A 19303-nucleotide genomic window follows, 5' to 3' on the forward strand; every position below is an offset into this window, starting at 1 on the left:
GCCTTCTGTTAGTGCTAGAAGTATTGTTAGACACACTAATGCAAGCATTTGATTATTACAAGGGCAATGCATGAAAAAAATACTCAATGGTTGCAGACTGCCCAGGTTAACAAGCTTACAATGGTGATCACTCTTCTAAGTTTCAACCATATGCAGTTGAATCCTGTTAAGACAGTCCCCTGGGAACTCAGACTTTTTGCTAAATAGATTTGAGATCTTATTCCCTACCTTATATAGCCCAAAAAATATTGCCATCAGTTGTTCAAAAAGCTTTTAGCAGTTTTTAGTAGTCAATGAAAACAAAACGCATGAAAAATAATGGATTGTCATACTTTTGATCTGTATTTTGGATAATGGATCTGTAGTGTTCACATCCACTTGGATTTTTCCTTTAAAGTGGTTTCATTTTGTTGTGTTCTAATTTGACTCTATATCTATAGCAGTGTGATGTGAATGAAGGTGAAGAGAGATACACTTCGGTCTGCTACTATACAAAAAAGGAGTAGTGTGAATGGGGCCAATAAGGGGGGTCTATGCCAATATTAGGAATTCTTAATGAGCTAAGATTGTTCTCAATCAAGTTAGAGGTTAAACAAGTTAGACGAAACAGTAGTTTTGTCCAGGGCAAAATTACTCTTATAAGGGCAATCATTAGCCTGGCCAAATGATGTGAGGGAACCGCATGTATAAATAGAAAGACTTGATGACAAAAGATTGCCTACGTAAAAGCAGCCAATTTAGAAACGACCAAGAATACAATAGAAACTGTTTCTCCACCTTTTAAAGTAAACAGGGCAAATTTTATATATAATAAACTGTTTGTCTCAATTTAAAGACAATGTTTATCCAGAATTTCATCATAAAGACTGCAACATGCTACAGGAAACGCGCTTTCAATGCAACAGCAATTTCATTAATAGCAATCTAAAAGGTTATCATCACTGTTCTTTGCAGCAGAAATTATGTCATCTAATAATGACAATGGGTTATTCGTAACGCTTTCATCTGCAAGTTTTATTGATTGAGCCAAAAGCTCAAAGTCAATTTTTCCAAGGAATGCTATAAATTCTTCCCTTGAAGAAAAACTTAAGTTTCCAATGTTCTCGATATCATAACACGATTCAATCACCCTTTTATTTGTGCCTAGTGCATTTGAAGCACGCAATTCCTTTTCACTGATATATTGCAGAGTTTTTAGAGCAGCTTCTCTCACAAGCTGATCACAATCATTAAGAAATATGACCAAATTTATTGCACCATTCTTTGAGCAAAGTAAACTAAGTGGTAAAACGCCAATATGTGTATCTGTGGGCGAATTATCGCTAAAGTCACTCGATATTTTGTAGGGCATCTTTAAAATCTTCAACCAACATTGAACAGCTTTTAATTTAACCTCCCAATCAAAGCTCTTGTAGGAAATATCCAGCAGATTAAAAATCAAGTCATATAACTTGGCTGCAAATTGCGTATCACCTTTCCCTGTCAATTCACTTCCATAACAGAGCAAGATCTTTTCCACTTCAGCCAAATCTAGCCATCTGTACATGGCTTCCATCAAGCTCCTTTTCGGGAAGGCTTCATCATCCTCCTTGAAAATGACCAACAATTTCTCAAAAATCATGTTCTGAAAAAGAGGAAAATATGATACCATGTGACGCTGAATCAGGCAACCATATTGGTAATGTTTCCCCTAGTATAGGGCCCCTTGCGACCTTGAGGTCATAGCGATACCTTTTTTCTTCTAACTTCTAGTTCATAAAAATCACCAGTCAATCAAGTCAATCGTCAGAAACAATGCAACATTTAACACAACTTTTAAAAAATTTATATTTTGTATAAATTTTAATGGTATTATTGATCATATAAAGGGCATAATTTACACGAAAAGGTACAGAGGTCCGCATTTTGTTTTATTGTAAGTTGAAGGAATAAAGCTGGCTTAGTTTTGTTACTGTTTAATAGCGGTGAGCTTCGCGAAAGTCCTTCATATACGGTTTTTAAACATGGACGCTTGCTGACAATGTATGGCTGAATATCAACTGGCCGAGAAGCCGCCGTGTCTTGAAATATTTAGAACACAATCTTGATTGACAATCCCTATACTAGGGCTCGTATACTGGGCGCCCTATACTGGGGAAAACGTTACCAACGTTGCTCAAAAAAGGTGGAGGCAACATTACCGCTTCTCTGTAGCGTTGGAGAAACTCCGAAATATCTGTAATTTAACTTTGTAGAACAATAAATGCAAATCGGATTTCCCACTTCAGTTACAGAGAAAACACCATAATAAGTATCAAATAATTTCTTTGGAAGTTTATTCTCTTAAAATCAATGAAAAGTTTATTGAAAATGATCAGAATGAGCCAAAACAATCTTCGATATAGCCCCTATTTCGATTATAGCTCCTACCTGTGCTAAACCTAGGAAAGTGAAAGAGGATTACACAAAGTAAAACTAGATATATCTAAGATTCATCATAAAAATTTATCCTACGTATAATTGCTCACCAATTCAGTATGACTAAACAGAGCTAATCTTGTTCTTTGATTCTCTAGAATAATTCCAATGAAGCGGACAGTAGTGGCCCGTAAATAGCTTTCATCTGCATCAAGTGCCGGCAATGATTCTAACCAGAACTGGTGGTTCAACAAAAATTCACACAAACACTCGTCCCCTAAAATGAGATTAGATTCGCATCATAATCATAATCACCAAAAAGCATTATAATCAAAACAAAATTCCCATTCTGTTACAAAGAAAAAAGAGCACTTCCCCCTGTTTCTGCAATGGAAAAATGCATTAAACAAAGTCAGTAAAAACCTAATTATATTACCTAGAAATAAGTAACAGTTAGCATGTAGATGTACAATTGTTTTGGTTGTAATCAAGCTGATCAAATGCGCAAAAAACGTAATCATACTAAAGTAAACACATCAGCATCGAAATCACAGAAACGTGCATGCATAAGAGGCAGACAACCGGAAACTGGATACCAGAATAGCATACCTGTGAAGTCTTTTTTCTAACTGCTTGAGATCTACGATTGTTCTACCTAATAAGGGCAATGTGGCCCTGGTTTAACATACCTAGAAACGAGTTGGCTTCTCTCTATTTTGCATGGATTCAAAAAAAAATTTAATTTCCTGGGGAAGTACTTTAGACCCCATATTCTAATTCTAATCATAGTACTTCAGATTCTAATTCTCATCATATTTATTTTGCTTGTAATGTACATTCTATTATTGTTCCCCTCTTCGTTATTTCTTTAAATGCTGATGCATATACTTTCATTGACTATTTGCTCGTCTCAGCTTAGTAAACGATTTTAGTTGCTATTGGTATAGCATATGTTCTCAAAATAATTAAACATCCAAAATGCAAAACTGTACACTTTTGTTTTCAATTCTGTTTCAAACTCTGAGTGAAGCATTAAATATCTACTGCTAATTAGCAACTGAAAGTTAGCATCATTGGAAAAAAATTTTGACACAGAGAAATATTCCTAGACACCAGGTTTATAAAATAATTTTTCTCACATTCTAGGAATTAGTATTTACTCTCAGGCTGGCACCAATTGAATGGAACAAAATAAAATAACATTAAAACTTTTAAAGCAACTGGAAACATCAATATTGGAAAAAAATAAAAAATTCCAACACTGATCACAGCAAGAGACGAAATTCCAGTAAAAATAAAGTAACTAACCTTTGGCTTTTGTGACTAAGACAGAAATCATGTCAAGTGTGGAGTCTCTGACCTCCCATCGGTTATCAATAATCAACTTTCGTAATACTGTTGGTAAATCTGGACACAAGGCAAACCAATGATTTTCTTCACATGTTGAGCTTATAGATGAATTTGCCTCCATGTGGCTAAGGCCCTGTATCTCTTCCCTTGCTATTTTATCATTGATTTTATCAACTAGGCATGAAAATAACTTGATGCCAGCAGAAAGTGTCTAAAAAGTAATGACTTTGAATGAAAAATTCTTTATGCAGATCATTAGAAAGCCATGTGAAAGGGTTCTAGCAAACAAGAAGGAAGTCACCATTCTTGCTATGCTAATGTGACATGGTAATCAAATATATGCAAAAAAATCTGGTTAATTAAGACCCTTACCTTCAAGGGCATATTCAACTGTTGCAATTCAGGCCCTTGCCTTCAAGGGCATTATCTAATTTTTCAACTTGATATTACGTGGTGTTTAAAATTTCGAGAATAATCAGAAATAAACGGAAAATAAGAAAACAACGGAAGGTAGTGTTGCAATCCAAGGATCTGTTCCAAGTGTCAGAGTCCTAATTTTCTATGGATGGATTTTTTTCAACTGAGTCAAAAACGAAGACTGAGGGGTCATATTATAAAGCCCCAATTGTTTCTTAAGATAACAAGAGAAAATATATCTTGAAGTTAAGTGAACAAAAAGTAGTCTTAAAGAGTATCTCTTTTGTATTTGAATCAGTATCACGCATCTGCTCATTCGTACAAGTGCAGATCATTAATTACAAACACCAATATCTTGGCAAGGTAAGACTGATAATGGGGTTGGGCTTTGTAGGTACAGAGAACATAAAATCTTTAACAAAATTTAATCGGGTCCTATTTAGCATTAATAATAAAATACAATTGAATTACCTGGGTATCCAAAGTTTGATCACTTAGAGTTTTGACTACTGCGTTGATGACTTTGAACTTTGTTTGAGCAGTAAAGCCTTGGGATGGAACATAATGAAAATTAAAGTTAACTTTAAAAAAGCACTATAACATGACAAATGCAACAAGAGAAAACCAATACAAATCGCATGATGTACCATTGACAAGATGCGCTCATCAATTATTACAAACAGGAAGCAAAACTCGTTAGAAAAACAGGGTAGATAGAAGTTTAATTTCAACATACTAGGGGTCTACCGTCTATCCTGGAGGCTGGATAAAATCACTGAACCTTTGAAAAACTGGTTCTGGCCAGTCTTATTTCTGAGATTTGGTCAACTACATTAAAGGCAAAAAATTTCGGATGACAAAAAATTTCGGACGCTAAAATTTCCGGACGCCTCAAATGTCCGAAAATATTAACGTCCGAAATTTTTTGCCTTTAATGTACTGGATTTTTGAGTGTTTTATCTGAAAGTACAAAGGGAATTGTAGATAGCAATATAAGTTTAGATATAAAGAGGAACAGATCAAACAGTAGACCAAAAATACATTATTCTGATAGTTAATAATGCTTCAAACAGCAGTCAAACTTCAACACCAATCAAGAAATGTAAAAGTTAACATCGTCCTTGGTTACGATAAAAAGAAAGCAGCTTCTTCCCGCCGTTCTTTGCAAGAAGACTTGATCAATTTCAAAAGACGGTCCTGCCTTTTAAAAAACCACTGAAGTAGACAAATAATAAGAAGATATGTTGGTGAGGTTTCGTAGCAAATCCCTTTTTTCGGGTAGTAAACAGAGCTTCTTAACTGTTTGTTAGTAACAAGTATCTAGTAAAAAACTAGGTAACAATGCATTATTTAACAAAAAACATTTCTTTTCATATTATTAAATTCCTTAATGAAAAATTACTTATAAAGTAGATTATATTTTTTTAGCATCATAAGACAGCAGGAAGATTTTAAGATCTATAACATTTTCCTCTCGTTGTTCCCTTTTAATACTTTCTCCAATTAACTTTGAAAATTTTTATTACAGTAAAACCAAGCAATGTCCCGGTTCTCCGGCATGACTGCATAAATGATCCAGTATACCCGGTTCGGACCAGATTCCTAAATGCCTAATAAGGTACAGTCCTACAACAAAACGGCAGAGAACAGAGGTACCAATAAGATACAATCAAAATAGAAAGTTTTTATCAAAACATCTTTTCTACCTGAAAACCAGTCATTAGTTAAGATCTGCTCAATAGTTGTTGCACATTTATACGCCAAGTTTCTGCACCCAGTACAAGCTGCAACGAGTTCTGCATCCAGCTCTAGCCGGAGGTCTCCCTTTGCTTTAGCTGGGGTTATCACCATCAGGTCAGAGAGAAACTGTGTCCACATTTCTACCAACGACATCCCTTCCTTGCTACAGGACTCTTTGATGCTCTAATGAAACAAAATAAAAAATTGATTGGGAATTAGTAAAATTGAGCCTGTTGAAATATAAAATGTTATTTTGAAAATATGCAAATTAATTTCCAAAGATATTCAGAGCTTTACACTCCTCAGAAAAAGATATATTATAAAAAGTATAAATCTGAATGCTCACCACCTACGAAAAGTATTAAAAGCGTTCTTTGAGTAAATTTCGATGTGAATGATTGCGTACCGTTGAATATCGTTCCGTTCCAAAAAGTGGAACGCCAAGGGGTTCACACGGGAACGCACTACATTGTTCCGTTCCACTTCGAATATTGGAACGCTTTCAAAAGTGACAAGAAAAGGTGAAAGGGAACGGAACGATTCCGAGACAATTTGGCTAAATGCTGAAATTGTCCATATGAAAATAGGGACATGCTCATTGGTGAACTCTTTGTTTAACTTTTTGTAATGAACAATGGAATGATTTCGCTGTGGCGTAAACAGTAAAAAAATAGTACTTAATCGTTTTTTTACCCCTGTGTACAGTTATCTGATTTCTTGTTCCAAAATCTGGAATGCTAACGCAACGGTACGCAACCGTGCCCGAGTAAACGTGGCATTCTACTTATATCGTGAAGGCTTTAACTTGTTATGCAGATGATTGTTGCCAGCCCTTCTTTGCAACTGCTACCTAAATATATTCATTATACATAAAGGTTTCATGTATAGCCCTTTGCGTAGATAAGGTTATTAAAACAGGGGATCAACTAGGTGAGAGATTAGCGGCTGCTGATTGGCTAAAATCAAGAAACCAATCAAACGCACCATTCTTCCTGCCACATTGCATTCGATCCACAATCTATGCTTACCTTACACCCGAATTTACACGAGCAATTTTTCCTTGGCAAATAATTTTCTGTGACATGTTTCCTTGCCAGTGTAGATTAGCAAAAAGCTTTGTTTGACATTTTTTCCTTACAATGCTCGTTTAGAAAGACAACAAGTCTCGTTGACAAACAATCTGATCTGACAATCGTTTTGGCCAGCTGAGTTTATAGTTTAGCCTCGGATTTCTGATGCAGCACGTTTTTCGTGTCAATTTTTTGCAAAGAATTGGCTCCTTTAGCGAAAACGTTTATTCGTGTGTGGGAATCCCCTACAAGAAATTGCGAGAAAAGAAGGGTCTGAAATTGAGTCAAATTTTTCAAGTTTACTTGTCAAGTCATCTACACGGACAAGTTTTGCATACGTATGACAATTTTCTACTTGACAAGTGCACTTGCTGAAAACTGACACTCTTCAGAGTATAAAGCATCGGAGCATAGTTTTCCAGTAAATGTAGCCCGATAACAGAATCGCATGATGCAGTCTTTGCTTTTATCTTAGAGACAGAGGAGGCGATTTTCTAAGGAGGAGAGTTTTATTCCTAATGTTGCAAGGGATATGCTGTTGTTTTATATCCCCCAATCTTTCGGTTTTGTGTCATTCGTAGCTAGAATCACACTGGCACAAAAACTTATAGATAACGGAGCTCTATTTGGTCGTAAGAACGCAATCCTTTTGAACTGATAAAAAGGCTCTCCATGTACTGTGAACAATTTGAGTAAAGAAACATTTTGTAATGGCCTGTCTTATCTAACTTGAAAATTGCAAGGAATTTTTACCGATCTATGGCAGTTTAAGATAAACTGGGCACGTTAGCAGACTAGATGTTACTAAATAGTTAAAAGATACAACTCTCACCTTAGAAAATAGTTCATTGTATGCACCCATTGTTAAAATAAGACACTCTTTCCACACCTTTTTCTCTATCAAATGTTTTTCCATGATTGATTTAAGGTCCTTCGTTAGTCGAATAGAAAGCTCTGACTAGAAAAAGAAAAGCTGCTATTAAATTTGATAATTTCAGAAATCTCATGAAGGAGCAGGTATATCAACTCACTGAAAAAGGTTTGACCTAAAACCTAAAATAGTAAAGATTTACCCCCAGCTTACTGTTTCAGCTCGAAATATGATTCAATAATGTCAACTCAAGTAATTTCAAACATGACTGAAATTTTCTTAGTCAGCATTTGGCTTTGTCTATCTGCCTGCCTGTTAGTAACTGTTAGTGAAGTTTTGAATGAATTGCACTTAAAATAGTCCAGGAAGACAGTTGGGGTTTTCGTATGGCCGGATAACAGATATCAGATAGCTTCATCCCTTTAGTGTGGTGGTGTGCTGTCTCAGAAACAGTTAAAAGACTCCTGCTTTGGATACAAGCCAATAGGGGTACAAGCCAATAGTGCTTTGGATACAAGCCAGTCTGCAGATTTTTATGAATTCCTTTATCAACCATTTAATTCTATAGAGGATAACGAGTTATTTTCTGAAGATTTTTATTTGACTAGTGTTCTGATTGAACTCGTATATTTTAAAACTGTACTTACATATTGAAACCCTGCATACTCCCATTTACCCTCACAAAACCAATTAGAAGTTATTGTTAGGGTGTCAACTTTCCAATGAAGAATGCCAGACAGAACAAGACAAAGAGCCAACTCATTCCAATGATGTAGTGTATTTCTAAAATGATGAAATATTATAATCATCAACCACCCTTGACTTGAGGCAAACAACAGAAGACAGGGTCACTAATTATTTCAATCCTCTGTGAATGTGAGACAGCTTTATCTCAATAATCTAACATGCATTTAAATCAAGACAACATTATCTTGTATGCCTAAATACATAACAGATATAAACTTACAATTCAATGCATATTGTCTTTGTTAGGAAATAAAACAGATTGCCAACATCTTCCTTGGCCATACTAACTGCAACACTTAGCAAAATTTCTATGATTTCCAGATCTTCATCTGCATCTACCAAAGATTTGGAAAAGACATGTCCAGGGTACGATTTACTGTAAGGAAATAAAAATCAGATCTAAAAATCTATCATTGCAAATGAATATGACAAAAATTGTCCAATTTTGATGAATCAATTCACATTTAAAATTCATTGAATGGATTTTATTAATAATTGCAAAGGCCTTATTTGGAAGCTTGGGATTAACAACATGGCTAGATTTATCCTTTTGAGTTTTATAGTAGAAGTTGAATTATCAACTGTTTAAAAACCAGGGGTACCTACACTTAGGGGGCTGGAGGGGCAGCTGCCCTCTTTGAAGAGGTGCAGAGGGGGCAAGAAGTGCCCTGAAATATGATGACCACTTTGACTACTCTCCTTATGTTGATATCTAAAAGAAAATACTAGAAAGATGATAACACCAGCATGAAAATGCAGAGAATGAAAAGTTTGTCTGTGACAAGGTCAGCCACAAGAGGGAAAGCATCAAAGATGATAAATGATAAACAAAAGATGTGTACCCTCAGAAGTACTCTAGGAACCTAAGGAGGATAAATCGGTATAAAAACTTGGCGGGCAATCAAAATTTTACAACCAGCCCATTTATAACAGCCAATGATGTTTATAAAACCAAATATTGTAAATAGTGAGTAACAGGCCATTTAATAACCATTTTCATTTATGGATAATTTTGTCATCATTTTCTTTATGTTTAGAATCTTTGGTGGTAAAAAACCCAGCTGTATGGGTGGCACATATTCAAGTTAATATCTTATTATGTTACCCCACCCTCAACCCCCTCCCACTTAGGAATGCTTGATTATGTTAATAGAAAAATTAAATGATTTGCCCTCAGCACCAACACCGCCCCTCCTGCCCTAATTTTGTGCAAGTGTCCCTGTTAAAAACCTGAATGTGTGTGTGGTTTTATTACTGCTATCTGATCTAATTGATTAAACCACCAGAGGAGAAAAAAAACTAACCAAGGTCAATGGCAATTAAATATGTACGTTCTGTGTGGTACTTTATCCAAAATAACAAGAATATAGTTAGCAAATAAATTGAGATTTCATTTTCATTCTGGTACTCAATTTACTTGCTAACTATATTATAGTTATTCGAGGTTAATGACAAACATATGCAAATCTACTTAGACTTTCACTTGATCAATTTTATATTTATATATATATAAGTTGAGAGGCAATTTTCAATACAAATACTAACCATCCTCTAGATAAAAGCTTGTAGCAGATTTCTGTGACTGTTTGAAGAAGTTTTGATCCTTTCTCTTTTAAATGCAAATGATGCACAAATGACTGCAATCCACCAAAAATTTCCAAAAGTTGGATGGCTGTTGCCATATCACTGTCAAAAATCTGAGAAACCAAATCTAGATACTGTTGCTTGTCCTTCAAAGAAGCTTTTTTATATTCTATTGAAATGGCTTTCAAGATAGTGTCTTTACCTCCATCATCTAATTTGCTATCAAATGTTTTTGCAGCTAGCAGAAAAGTTGCTAAAAACTTCTTTGCAGATGCAGAGACGTAGAAACTGGAGTCTGTGAATGCTTTTGTAGCATGGCAAACAAACCCTATCAGGAAAAAACAATATTGTTTCAATTGAAAGCTAGGTAGAAACAAACATAATACAGTGCAATAAAGCATTGGTAAAGAAGATGGCTCGAATGAAAAATGTGGCTGAAATGATTGTGCATACATGTGTTCACACATATCAAGAACTGCCATACTCTGCAGAGAGAGCTGAAAAAGATAAAAAGCACCACTCATTATGAGATGCAGAAATTTGAAAGGTTTTATAAAATACATTCAAACAGACAAACAAAGGAGGGTCAGCATTTGACACGTTAAAAAAACTTTTTTTCAGTCCTAGAAGGGGGTGCTTAAAAGAGAGGTGGCTTATAAGAGAGGGGGCTTTTGAGAGTCTTAATAATTATTCAAAATAAAACATAGTACAAAGATACCACAATGCTTTGGGATTTATTTGAAAGAATGAACATCAGTATCCTATTGTCTTCTAAGGCACACAAGGAAAGCTTTACAGGGGCCTTCTCTCAAGAGACCCACTCAATGTGCATGATTTCTTTGTTTGAAAATAGGGGCTAAATGGGGGATTCATAGAGAGAGGGGTTTATTTTAAATTTTAGCTTGGTAAGGGGGTGCTTAATAGAGATGAGGACTTGATAGAGCTTTTACAGTAAATAGCTATAGGGTTTCCTATTCTGCTTTTTATAATAATAATACCAAAAAGCAAAGTGTCTACGGTCTGTGTGAAGACATGGCAGAAACTGGGGGTTTTAAATTTGTTTAGATCTTCTATTCAATTCAGATTGCATTAAGTTTTATGTGACATACCATTTTTCTTCAGAACCCAAGAATAAGCAAATGAATTCCCAAGCATGGATGAGAGGCCTTCGAAAAATGCAAACCTTGTGACTGCACTCTTCACAAACAGATTCTCATTAAGTTGATATCTTCCAAACAAATTTTCCAGGATCCCGTCATCAATAAGCATTTTGCAAGTATTAGAAGAAGAGCCACCTACTAGCCCAACAAGCCTCAGGGCAAAATTCGCGCAAATTGGTGACTCTAATAGTCTAACCGGTCCAGACAAAAGAAACTGCAAAATGTTTGTTTCTGGATTCAAAAGAAAGTCTCCATTGTCCTTCTCTGATGCAATAGTATTCAGCCATGTTAAGAGTTTCTCGATGTATGTATCATCAACAATTTGGTTTGGTCTTGTAAGAATAATATCCAAAACAACAGGCAGCTTCTCTTCCAAAATCGTCCTAGGATCTTCCATTTTGTGAGCTCCAGATTGCTTTGCCTCGATTTGATTTTGCCGCCAAGTTGAAGATTTCGTCTGCAAGCATGTGCACATTGTTTTAAAAATGGCGGAAGCTAGCACCGCAGCAAGTAACCAAAAATCAGAGTCGACGACACTGAACAGAGATGAGGACAAAATGACTCCAGGCGATAGTGGCTCCAAAAAGATGCCTCCTTGCATCATTGTTATCGGGATGGCAGGGTCTGGGAAGACCACTTTTGTGCAAGTATGTTATGAATTGATATAAAAAAATTAGGCCCTTCTAAAGGCTTTACTTTACTTCTTTTTCTGCCATTTTGTACATGTCTTTTGAGATCAAAAAAAGAAAATGCTTTTAACAATGTCTTTGAGTATAAAGTTTTTGTACTTATAGAGATTGACGTCGCATCTCTACACAAAAAAGGAAACACCATATGTTATAAACTTGGATCCTGCAGTACATGAATTGTCATATCCAGCGAATATTGACATCAGGGATACTATCAAATACAAAGAAGTCATGAAACAATACAATTTGGGCCCAAATGGAGGAATAATGACATCATTGAATCTTTTTGCAACAAAATTTGATCAAGTTCTTGAACATCTAGAAAAAAGGTCTTCTGAGTGCAAGTATGTGCCAAATTTCTTCCAGCTAATGGTTATCATTATTTTGCCTAAGAAATGGATTTTATTATCCTATTGTAATTTTATTAAACTCAGTCAGTACTTTGTTTTAAACTTTTCAAAAACCAGATGTTGTTATTTTGTAGGTATGTGGTTATTGACACCCCTGGACAAATTGAGGTCTTCACCTGGTCAGCCTCTGGTTCTATCATTACTGAGGCACTGGCATCAACATTTCCAACAATGGTTGTTTATGTAATGGACACAGCAAGGAGCACCAATCCTGTGACCTTTATGTCAAACATGTTGTACGCTTGCAGCATATTATATAAAACAAAACTACCATTTATTGTTGTTCTCAACAAGGTCAGTTTTTCATTGAAATGTTGTCATTAGTTAGAGGGGAGCTATCTGATGTTGAAATACATCATTGATATTCTTAAACAATAAAGATTTGTAGAAAGGGAACTGCATGCAGAAAAAATCTTATATTTTAGTTTTATGCTGGCAATCATCCTCACAAGCCCCCTCATCTGCAAAAGTTTAGAGACACCAAAATTTTTCTGGGGGCCTAAAAAACTAATCTATGTAAAAATATGTTTCACCTACAAAAGGTACAGCTGAATAGAAAAATACTTTTGCATCAGATCAAGGTATTACCAGCTGACAGATCAACATACAAATGAAACAACATTTAACTTTGTGTAGCTCTATTCCTTTAGTGTTAACAGTTACAAATATTTTGCATTGAAAACTTGTTTAAGTTGTTTTTCCATGCTATCTACTTTATGCAATTCTGCAAAGATCTGTGATTTCAGTTTAGTTTTAGTATCAAGAACTTTAATACAATAGATTGACCATAAATTAAAACAATTTTCTTTTGGCTCTAGACTGATATTATTGATCATGGATTTGCTATTGAGTGGATGCAAGACTTTGAAGTCTTCCAAGAAGCCTTATCAAATGAAACATCCTATGCCTCAAATCTGACAAGGTCAATGAGCTTGGTTCTTGATGAATTTTATCAAAACCTAAAAGCTGTTGGATTATCAGCTATTACAGGTGCTGGAATTGATGACTTTTTCAAAGCTGTAGATGAGGCTGTGGTTGAGTATGAAACAGTTTTCAAAGTCGGTAAGTTGCTTTTTGTATGAATCTCAAATGCTGTTAGAACTGGTAAAGATCCAAATGTATTTAAACAAAGCTAACTGGGCATACCTTGAAACCAGGCACCATGCAGTCATTAGGCTAGCAGGGGCTATAGCCCTCCTCCACTTTTTTGCAATAATTAGTTAGAATTGTTTTGGAAATTTCAGTCTAACACAATTTTGGACATTTTATTTTCACCGATCTTAAGTAGAATCAGTTCTTCTCAACTGGGAACTCTTTTTTGTTCATTTTCTTGGTGTTTTGTCTTGTTTAATGGTAATTATCATACCTGATTGTTATCGTAATTATTGTAATTGTTATCCTACCTGAATGAGACTGTTTGTTAATATTTTTTCTGGTGTCCTCAAAAAATTTTGGGTCACACCCTTTTCAGCCCTCCCACTTTTAGACTGGTGCGCGGTGCCTGCTTGAAACACAGTATAAATACTAAATTATATTTAGCAGGTTGCTCCTAGATATTTTTGTTTATAGACAAATATTAAATACTATCATATTTACAGTTATCCTCGTAACATTTAGATTTGATTTGCTTTGTTTAATAAATGTGTGCCTAGTAAAATCCAGTTTAAGGTTCAACTGATGTTTATATTGGTAAATATAGGTATAGGTCCACTCTTAAATAACATATATCTTGTTTCCAAGTGAAAAGCTTTTGCAAGTTTATGGTTTAAAAGAACCAATACAAATCTTTTTGATCATATAAGTATGTTGAATTGTTTAATATTTTCCACAGAATATGCAAAACTGAAGGAAGAGAAATTAAAGATGAAAGAAGATATTAGGAACCAACAGATAGAACAATTAAGGAAAGATGTTGGGAAAGGAAAAAGTGTAGACTTGTTTTCAACACCTGCTGTCAGGGAACAGACTGTGTTTGATCACCTTCATTTAGATGATGATAATATTTCAGAAAATGATGAGATTGAAACTGAAGAAATTGACTTAGATGAAGAAAAAGAATACAATTCATTTCAAAGATTCCTGCAAAGTCAAGGTTTAAAACAAACAGACAGCTCAAAACAACAAAAATAATAAAAAAAAGGTATACTTAGTTAGAGTTTTCATTCACTTTAATCAACTTGGTCACTGCAGCTGATCAGATACAAATTTTATTGGTAGTAAAAACATTTAGTTTAAACTTGCCTATTCGCGGTAGCAGCTGGCCAAAATTTCTCTCTAACGTTATTGAATCTTTAAAATTTTCTATGCTTGGCAATATTTAAGAGTTGTGCAAGTAGCAGTTTGAAAGTTTGAGGCTCTTTGGAATACATAGTTTTTTTAGCAACAGGATTGAAATTCCATCGGCTAAATCAGGCAATCTTGTATGGATCCTTTGCTTAGGGTTTTGCAAAAATGCTTTATCTAAAGTTCACTGATGCTTAGCATGTTTTTAGTTTTAAATAAAGGCACCTTTGTACTTGCAAGTGTTTCATTTTCTAATGTCTGTAGCCTTCATGAAAAAAGTCAACTCAGATGGCTCTAGTTTTCTTTTAACTAAGATTCATGGAAGCAGTCTCTGGTATAAGCAACCAATTTCCCTTTTCCAATTTAGACAATTTTTTTAACTTGAATTGAAAAAATGGCTTTTTAAGGCTGAAATACACCATCAGTTCTAGCTGATCAGTTCATATTTCATCAGTTTTGCCATAACTGACACACTTTTATGCCTTCAAAGTTTAAAAAATGAGGATTTCCACCAAAAGTGTTGGAGACATTTTAGAGTAACTTGTCCTCTTCAATATGAGCTTAATAAGAGGCTTCTTCGTGGATCAGAGAAAGGGAGATGTTGATTATATAGAGCAGATTGACAATACCTACCAATTACAATATGGCCTATTTCACTTGTTTCCCCTTAACGTTGTCATCTACACAACAATCAGTAATACTGTTTTACTTTTAAAAATTTACTTTAAGTTTTTGACAGATGCTTTGACCTTATTATCGCATTTGGTAACTTACCTCCCTCTGTAACAGAGAAAGTGCGAAAAAGTAATTGCCTATCAAGCCTTGCAAGGGGAGGCACGTGAGCTCAATCAAACACCTACCCACATACCTAGAAAGTTTTAGGAGCTTGACTGATAAAGCACCTAGTGTGTTTATGATCTCTAAAAATTTTATGTGAAAAACCAAATTTTGTTTTTGATAATAATTTATGATGATCAATTGAGCGCCTAGAAAATTGAAGGTACTCAGTTTATCATGTGTCTGTTTTTTGCTCCCAACAAGACCTGTTGCCTATTGCTGAAAAAATTAAAGCTAATACAAAAAGATTTCCTGCATGCAGTTTACACATGGGGTAAACTAAAGGCACTATATCTGACGTATTTTGCTGGCCATTTAAATTCCCATTTGTTAGAATACACAATACATCTATTGTTACATATCCAGTCAGCTAATTCTCTACCTTTTCTCAATCATAAACACCCTGCAAAGCCTATTTTTGATTCTGAATGGTTTACTGACAGGACATAGTGCCTTAAATAAGAGTACAAAGAAGAAATAAGAAAAGATATTTGTTTTGACTGCAAATTTGCACACATCCAACTTTTCAGTCTAAAACTATTGTCAAAAAACTTCATTTATTTAAAATTTACAATGGACTGGAAATTTTGTATGTCATTTATGCTGAATTTCATACACTGTGCACCTTCACACTTTCACAATATGCCAAACGATGGAATACTGTCCCAATCAGGAGTCCGCCTTTATAGAAGCTGGCAACAGAGGAGCCACGCACAAAATTGATCCCATCACTACGCAGTACCTCAGTTATGCTTACATTTCCCCAATCTTTATTGTGTGCCTTGACCTGAATGACTTGGGATGGGGCTGCAAATGTTCCATTATATTCAGAAAATGGCAGACGGTAGTTTGAATGGCAGCCAATGTAAAGATCTCCTGTCTCAAAGTCAACCTCTATGTTGTCTGGAGAAGTCATTAAATCCACTTCACTTGTAAGTCGAATAGTGTTGTCATCAATGTCTCGCTTGAAGATGAGAACTTGATGAGCTGAACCAGCTGCTACATAAAGATGGTGCCCATCTGGGGACAAATTTATTCCATTTGACATGAGAAGACCTTTAGCAACTACTGTTGCCTTTTTACCATCATAATAAGCAACATTGCCTGTGGGCAAACTTAAGAAAAACTCTGCAGCAACTGCTGCTTGTGAAACATGACAAAAGGCAATGAAGTTTGTGATGTAGAAGCTACGTGGGCCAGTTGCAACTAAGTCATTAATACAAACAAACAAGGCATCACTTATTGTTTCTTTGTGGACTAACTGCCATTTATTCTCCCGTTTGTATTCAAATAAATGTACCTTTTCACCAATACCATGATCTATGAGAAACAATATCACATTGCCAAACTGTTGATTTTCCCACAAACTAAGTCCATGGGGATCAAAAACATCCCAATTAATGGTTTTTGATACTATCTCCAGCCTTGTAACATTTTTTGTTGGGTTTTTGTAATCAAACAAATAAATTCCACCCTTGTGAAGTTTATGATCACATTTTGGTATAATTCGCAATCCATTTGATATAAATGCCAAACCATCTTTAGTAACTGCAACATCTTCTGAACCACATTCCATTTGAGGCATCACACGGCATTTTCCTGGGAAATGGTTGAAATTGGGAACACCAAAACCATGTTGTACAAGTTTCAAATATAGTTTGATTGAAATGAGACCAACACCATAGAAGATTATTGTTGATATCAAGGCACCTTTAAGTGAAATCATCTAAAAGTAAAGAAGTCATTGGACTATTAAATTGTAACTGTGGAGAATGGTGAGCTAATTGAAAATACTGTCTTTGGCTTGATAGATTGGGTATATTTAAACAGATCCAATTACAACTGAAGCTTGCACTGAAATGATTGGTTTGCACGGCAAGAACTATGTGGTACTGCTTCATTATAATAGGTAGCAAGACAAGTAGGTCTGGCCATGATATTTCAGCAAGAGTGATAAATCATTTGAATTTTTAACAAGGCATAGCATTGGTAAAAATTACATTTTGAAAAGTATTCCCAACCATATTAAGGCAGAAAAATTACATGGTAGGGATACATGACATAAGGAAAAACTTTCTTGGGAGCACTAACTAAAATTTTTAAGCAATTTAATTGATTTAAGTGATATTCCAATCAAGTTTCTGTTTGCTTTCACTTGCTTGTTAAAATAAATTATGCAGAGTTTTTAACATGATTTTAAAATAAGCATGGTTTTAACAAAAAACAAAATTGGAAGTCTGTTATAAATTATGCTGCTAGCAGTAGTTTCATTTGGCTTTATGTGCATGTAATAGACTTATCAGGCCTTTTCCCGCCCCAAAATTAATTTGATTGATTGACCAAATTATTTTTCAAACAAAATGCCGATTTTTATATGTCTTTAAGGGGTTTTCAGCCGCTTAATGGGGATTTGATGGATTGTTCCTAGGGTTTTCTTGGGGTGTTCAGCCTGTTCTTGGAGTGTTCAGTCTTTTAGAAACAACGTTCAGAAAGATTCTTAAAGCCTGGTTCCCACTTGGAAAATACCCAAACGACTGAAAAGACTCAGTGGAAACATACCTGCCAACAACCAAAAAGACCCGAAAGACTCAAAGAACAGTTGTCACAGAGATAGAAAAAATTTGACAAACGACTCAACGACCCACGCTTTAGTAACTTTTTCTTCAAGAATAAGGGATTTTCTTGTAACTGCGTGTTTGACTAGAACAAGAACAAGATAGCTGAATATTTCACAGCAAGCTTTATGGAAAAATTCAAAAATACGAGCGCTATTATAACAATTATTGGAAAAAGTTTAAAAATAAATACAAAAATATCAAATCATGGCAAGCTATTGCACTGAAATTTAGTGATCTAACATCGTCGTCTGTACAAAGTCACCAGAGGTAGAAATAGTTGACTTTGCAAAATCAGTTGTTGTTTATCAAATGCTACCATCGTTCCTTCCACGCATGCCGCCAAAATTAAATGAGCGATGCATGGTGCAAGCAATGAACAGCATCAACAACAAACGACTCAAAAGACTCAAACGACCAAGTGGAAACCAATGTGTTCTTTGGGTCGTTCGTGTCTTTCAGGAACGACTCTGACGACTCAAACGACTCAAACGACCAAGTGGGAACCAGGCTCAAAGGTGATGTGTCCAGCTTAAGCAGGCGACTCTGCGGGGGCTTTTAGAAACATGTAATTTTCCTGTCATCGTCCCAGCCATTACGGTCGTTCTGTTGATCTGAGTTAGCTTTTCATGTGAGCAGTTTTGCATCGCAAGAATACTAACCAATGCAAACTGTTATTTTGATGGGTGGCTTGACAAGTTGGGTATACGCAGTCCTTTTATATGAGCACATTACCTTCAACTTATAAGAAGTAGATTAATGATTTCACCCAAAGCAAGATCACACCCCTAGCTTACGTGAACCAGATCATAGTCAATAGAAAGGAGGTCCTCCTTTATTGACTATGACCAGATCAATCTAAACAACAGTGAAAACTTACAAGAAGACTGTAGAAATATCATCACTTGTTCTTGTACTTTCTGGAGCAATACACCAGTTATCAAAATATTAAACAGAATTCAATACCAACCTTGCAACTAACCATCAGGTTTGACCTTCTTCTCTGTGCACATAAAGTTGACACTGCTAAAGGATTCGGCAAAGAAGCTCTGTCAGTGGGAGACATCCACTCAGTGGAGACATCCCCCAAACATCCGGTCACGTTCCCGTGTTGTCCTCTGCGGAATCGAGAC

The 19303-nt window shown here is 35.4% G+C and overlaps 3 protein-coding genes across 4 annotated transcripts; 1 reads left to right on the top strand and 2 right to left on the bottom strand.

Annotated features, from left to right (window-relative positions):
* Positions 1-91: 91 nt before the first annotated feature.
* LOC135691513 (integrator complex assembly factor BRAT1) lies at positions 92-11940 on the bottom strand. The gene is made up of 10 exons (XM_065209375.2): positions 11286-11940; positions 10138-10504; positions 8813-8968; positions 8493-8628; positions 7807-7932; positions 5871-6087; positions 4636-4712; positions 3706-3958; positions 2508-2674; positions 92-1624 (listed from the first exon to the last, which is right to left on the bottom strand). Exons 1-10 carry the CDS (start codon positions 11938-11940, stop codon positions 914-916), a joined length of 2865 nt encoding a protein of 954 aa, XP_065065447.2. The 3' UTR covers positions 92-913.
* A 654-nt stretch (positions 11941-12594) lies between these two features.
* On the top strand, positions 12595-14957 carry LOC135691517 (GPN-loop GTPase 1). Its single transcript, XM_065209381.2, has 3 exons — positions 12595-12729; positions 13254-13497; positions 14267-14957. The coding sequence occupies exons 1-3, from the start codon at positions 12607-12609 to the stop codon at positions 14563-14565; spliced, it is 666 nt and encodes a 221-aa protein (XP_065065453.2). The 5' UTR covers positions 12595-12606; the 3' UTR covers positions 14566-14957.
* Positions 14958-16045: 1088 nt separating this feature from the next.
* Positions 16046-19251, bottom strand: LOC135691516 (serum paraoxonase/arylesterase 1). Of its 2 annotated transcripts, XM_089112249.1 has the most exons (3): positions 19141-19251; positions 18115-18255; positions 16046-17281 (listed from the first exon to the last, which is right to left on the bottom strand). In XM_089112249.1, the coding sequence occupies exons 1-3, from the start codon at positions 19234-19236 to the stop codon at positions 16166-16168; spliced, it is 1353 nt and encodes a 450-aa protein (XP_088968375.1). In that variant the 5' UTR covers positions 19237-19251; the 3' UTR covers positions 16046-16165. The 2 variants fall into 2 exon arrangements, with proteins under 2 accessions (XP_088968375.1, XP_065065452.2); XM_065209380.2 differs by lacking the exons at positions 18115-18255; positions 19141-19251 and adding an exon at positions 19051-19074.
* Positions 19252-19303: the final 52 nt, after the last annotated feature.

This window comes from Rhopilema esculentum, chromosome 13 (genome assembly GCF_057945365.1).
Source record: "Rhopilema esculentum isolate cy_ngs chromosome 13, ASM5794536v1, whole genome shotgun sequence".
Taxonomy (NCBI): domain Eukaryota; kingdom Metazoa; phylum Cnidaria; class Scyphozoa; order Rhizostomeae; family Rhizostomatidae; genus Rhopilema; species Rhopilema esculentum.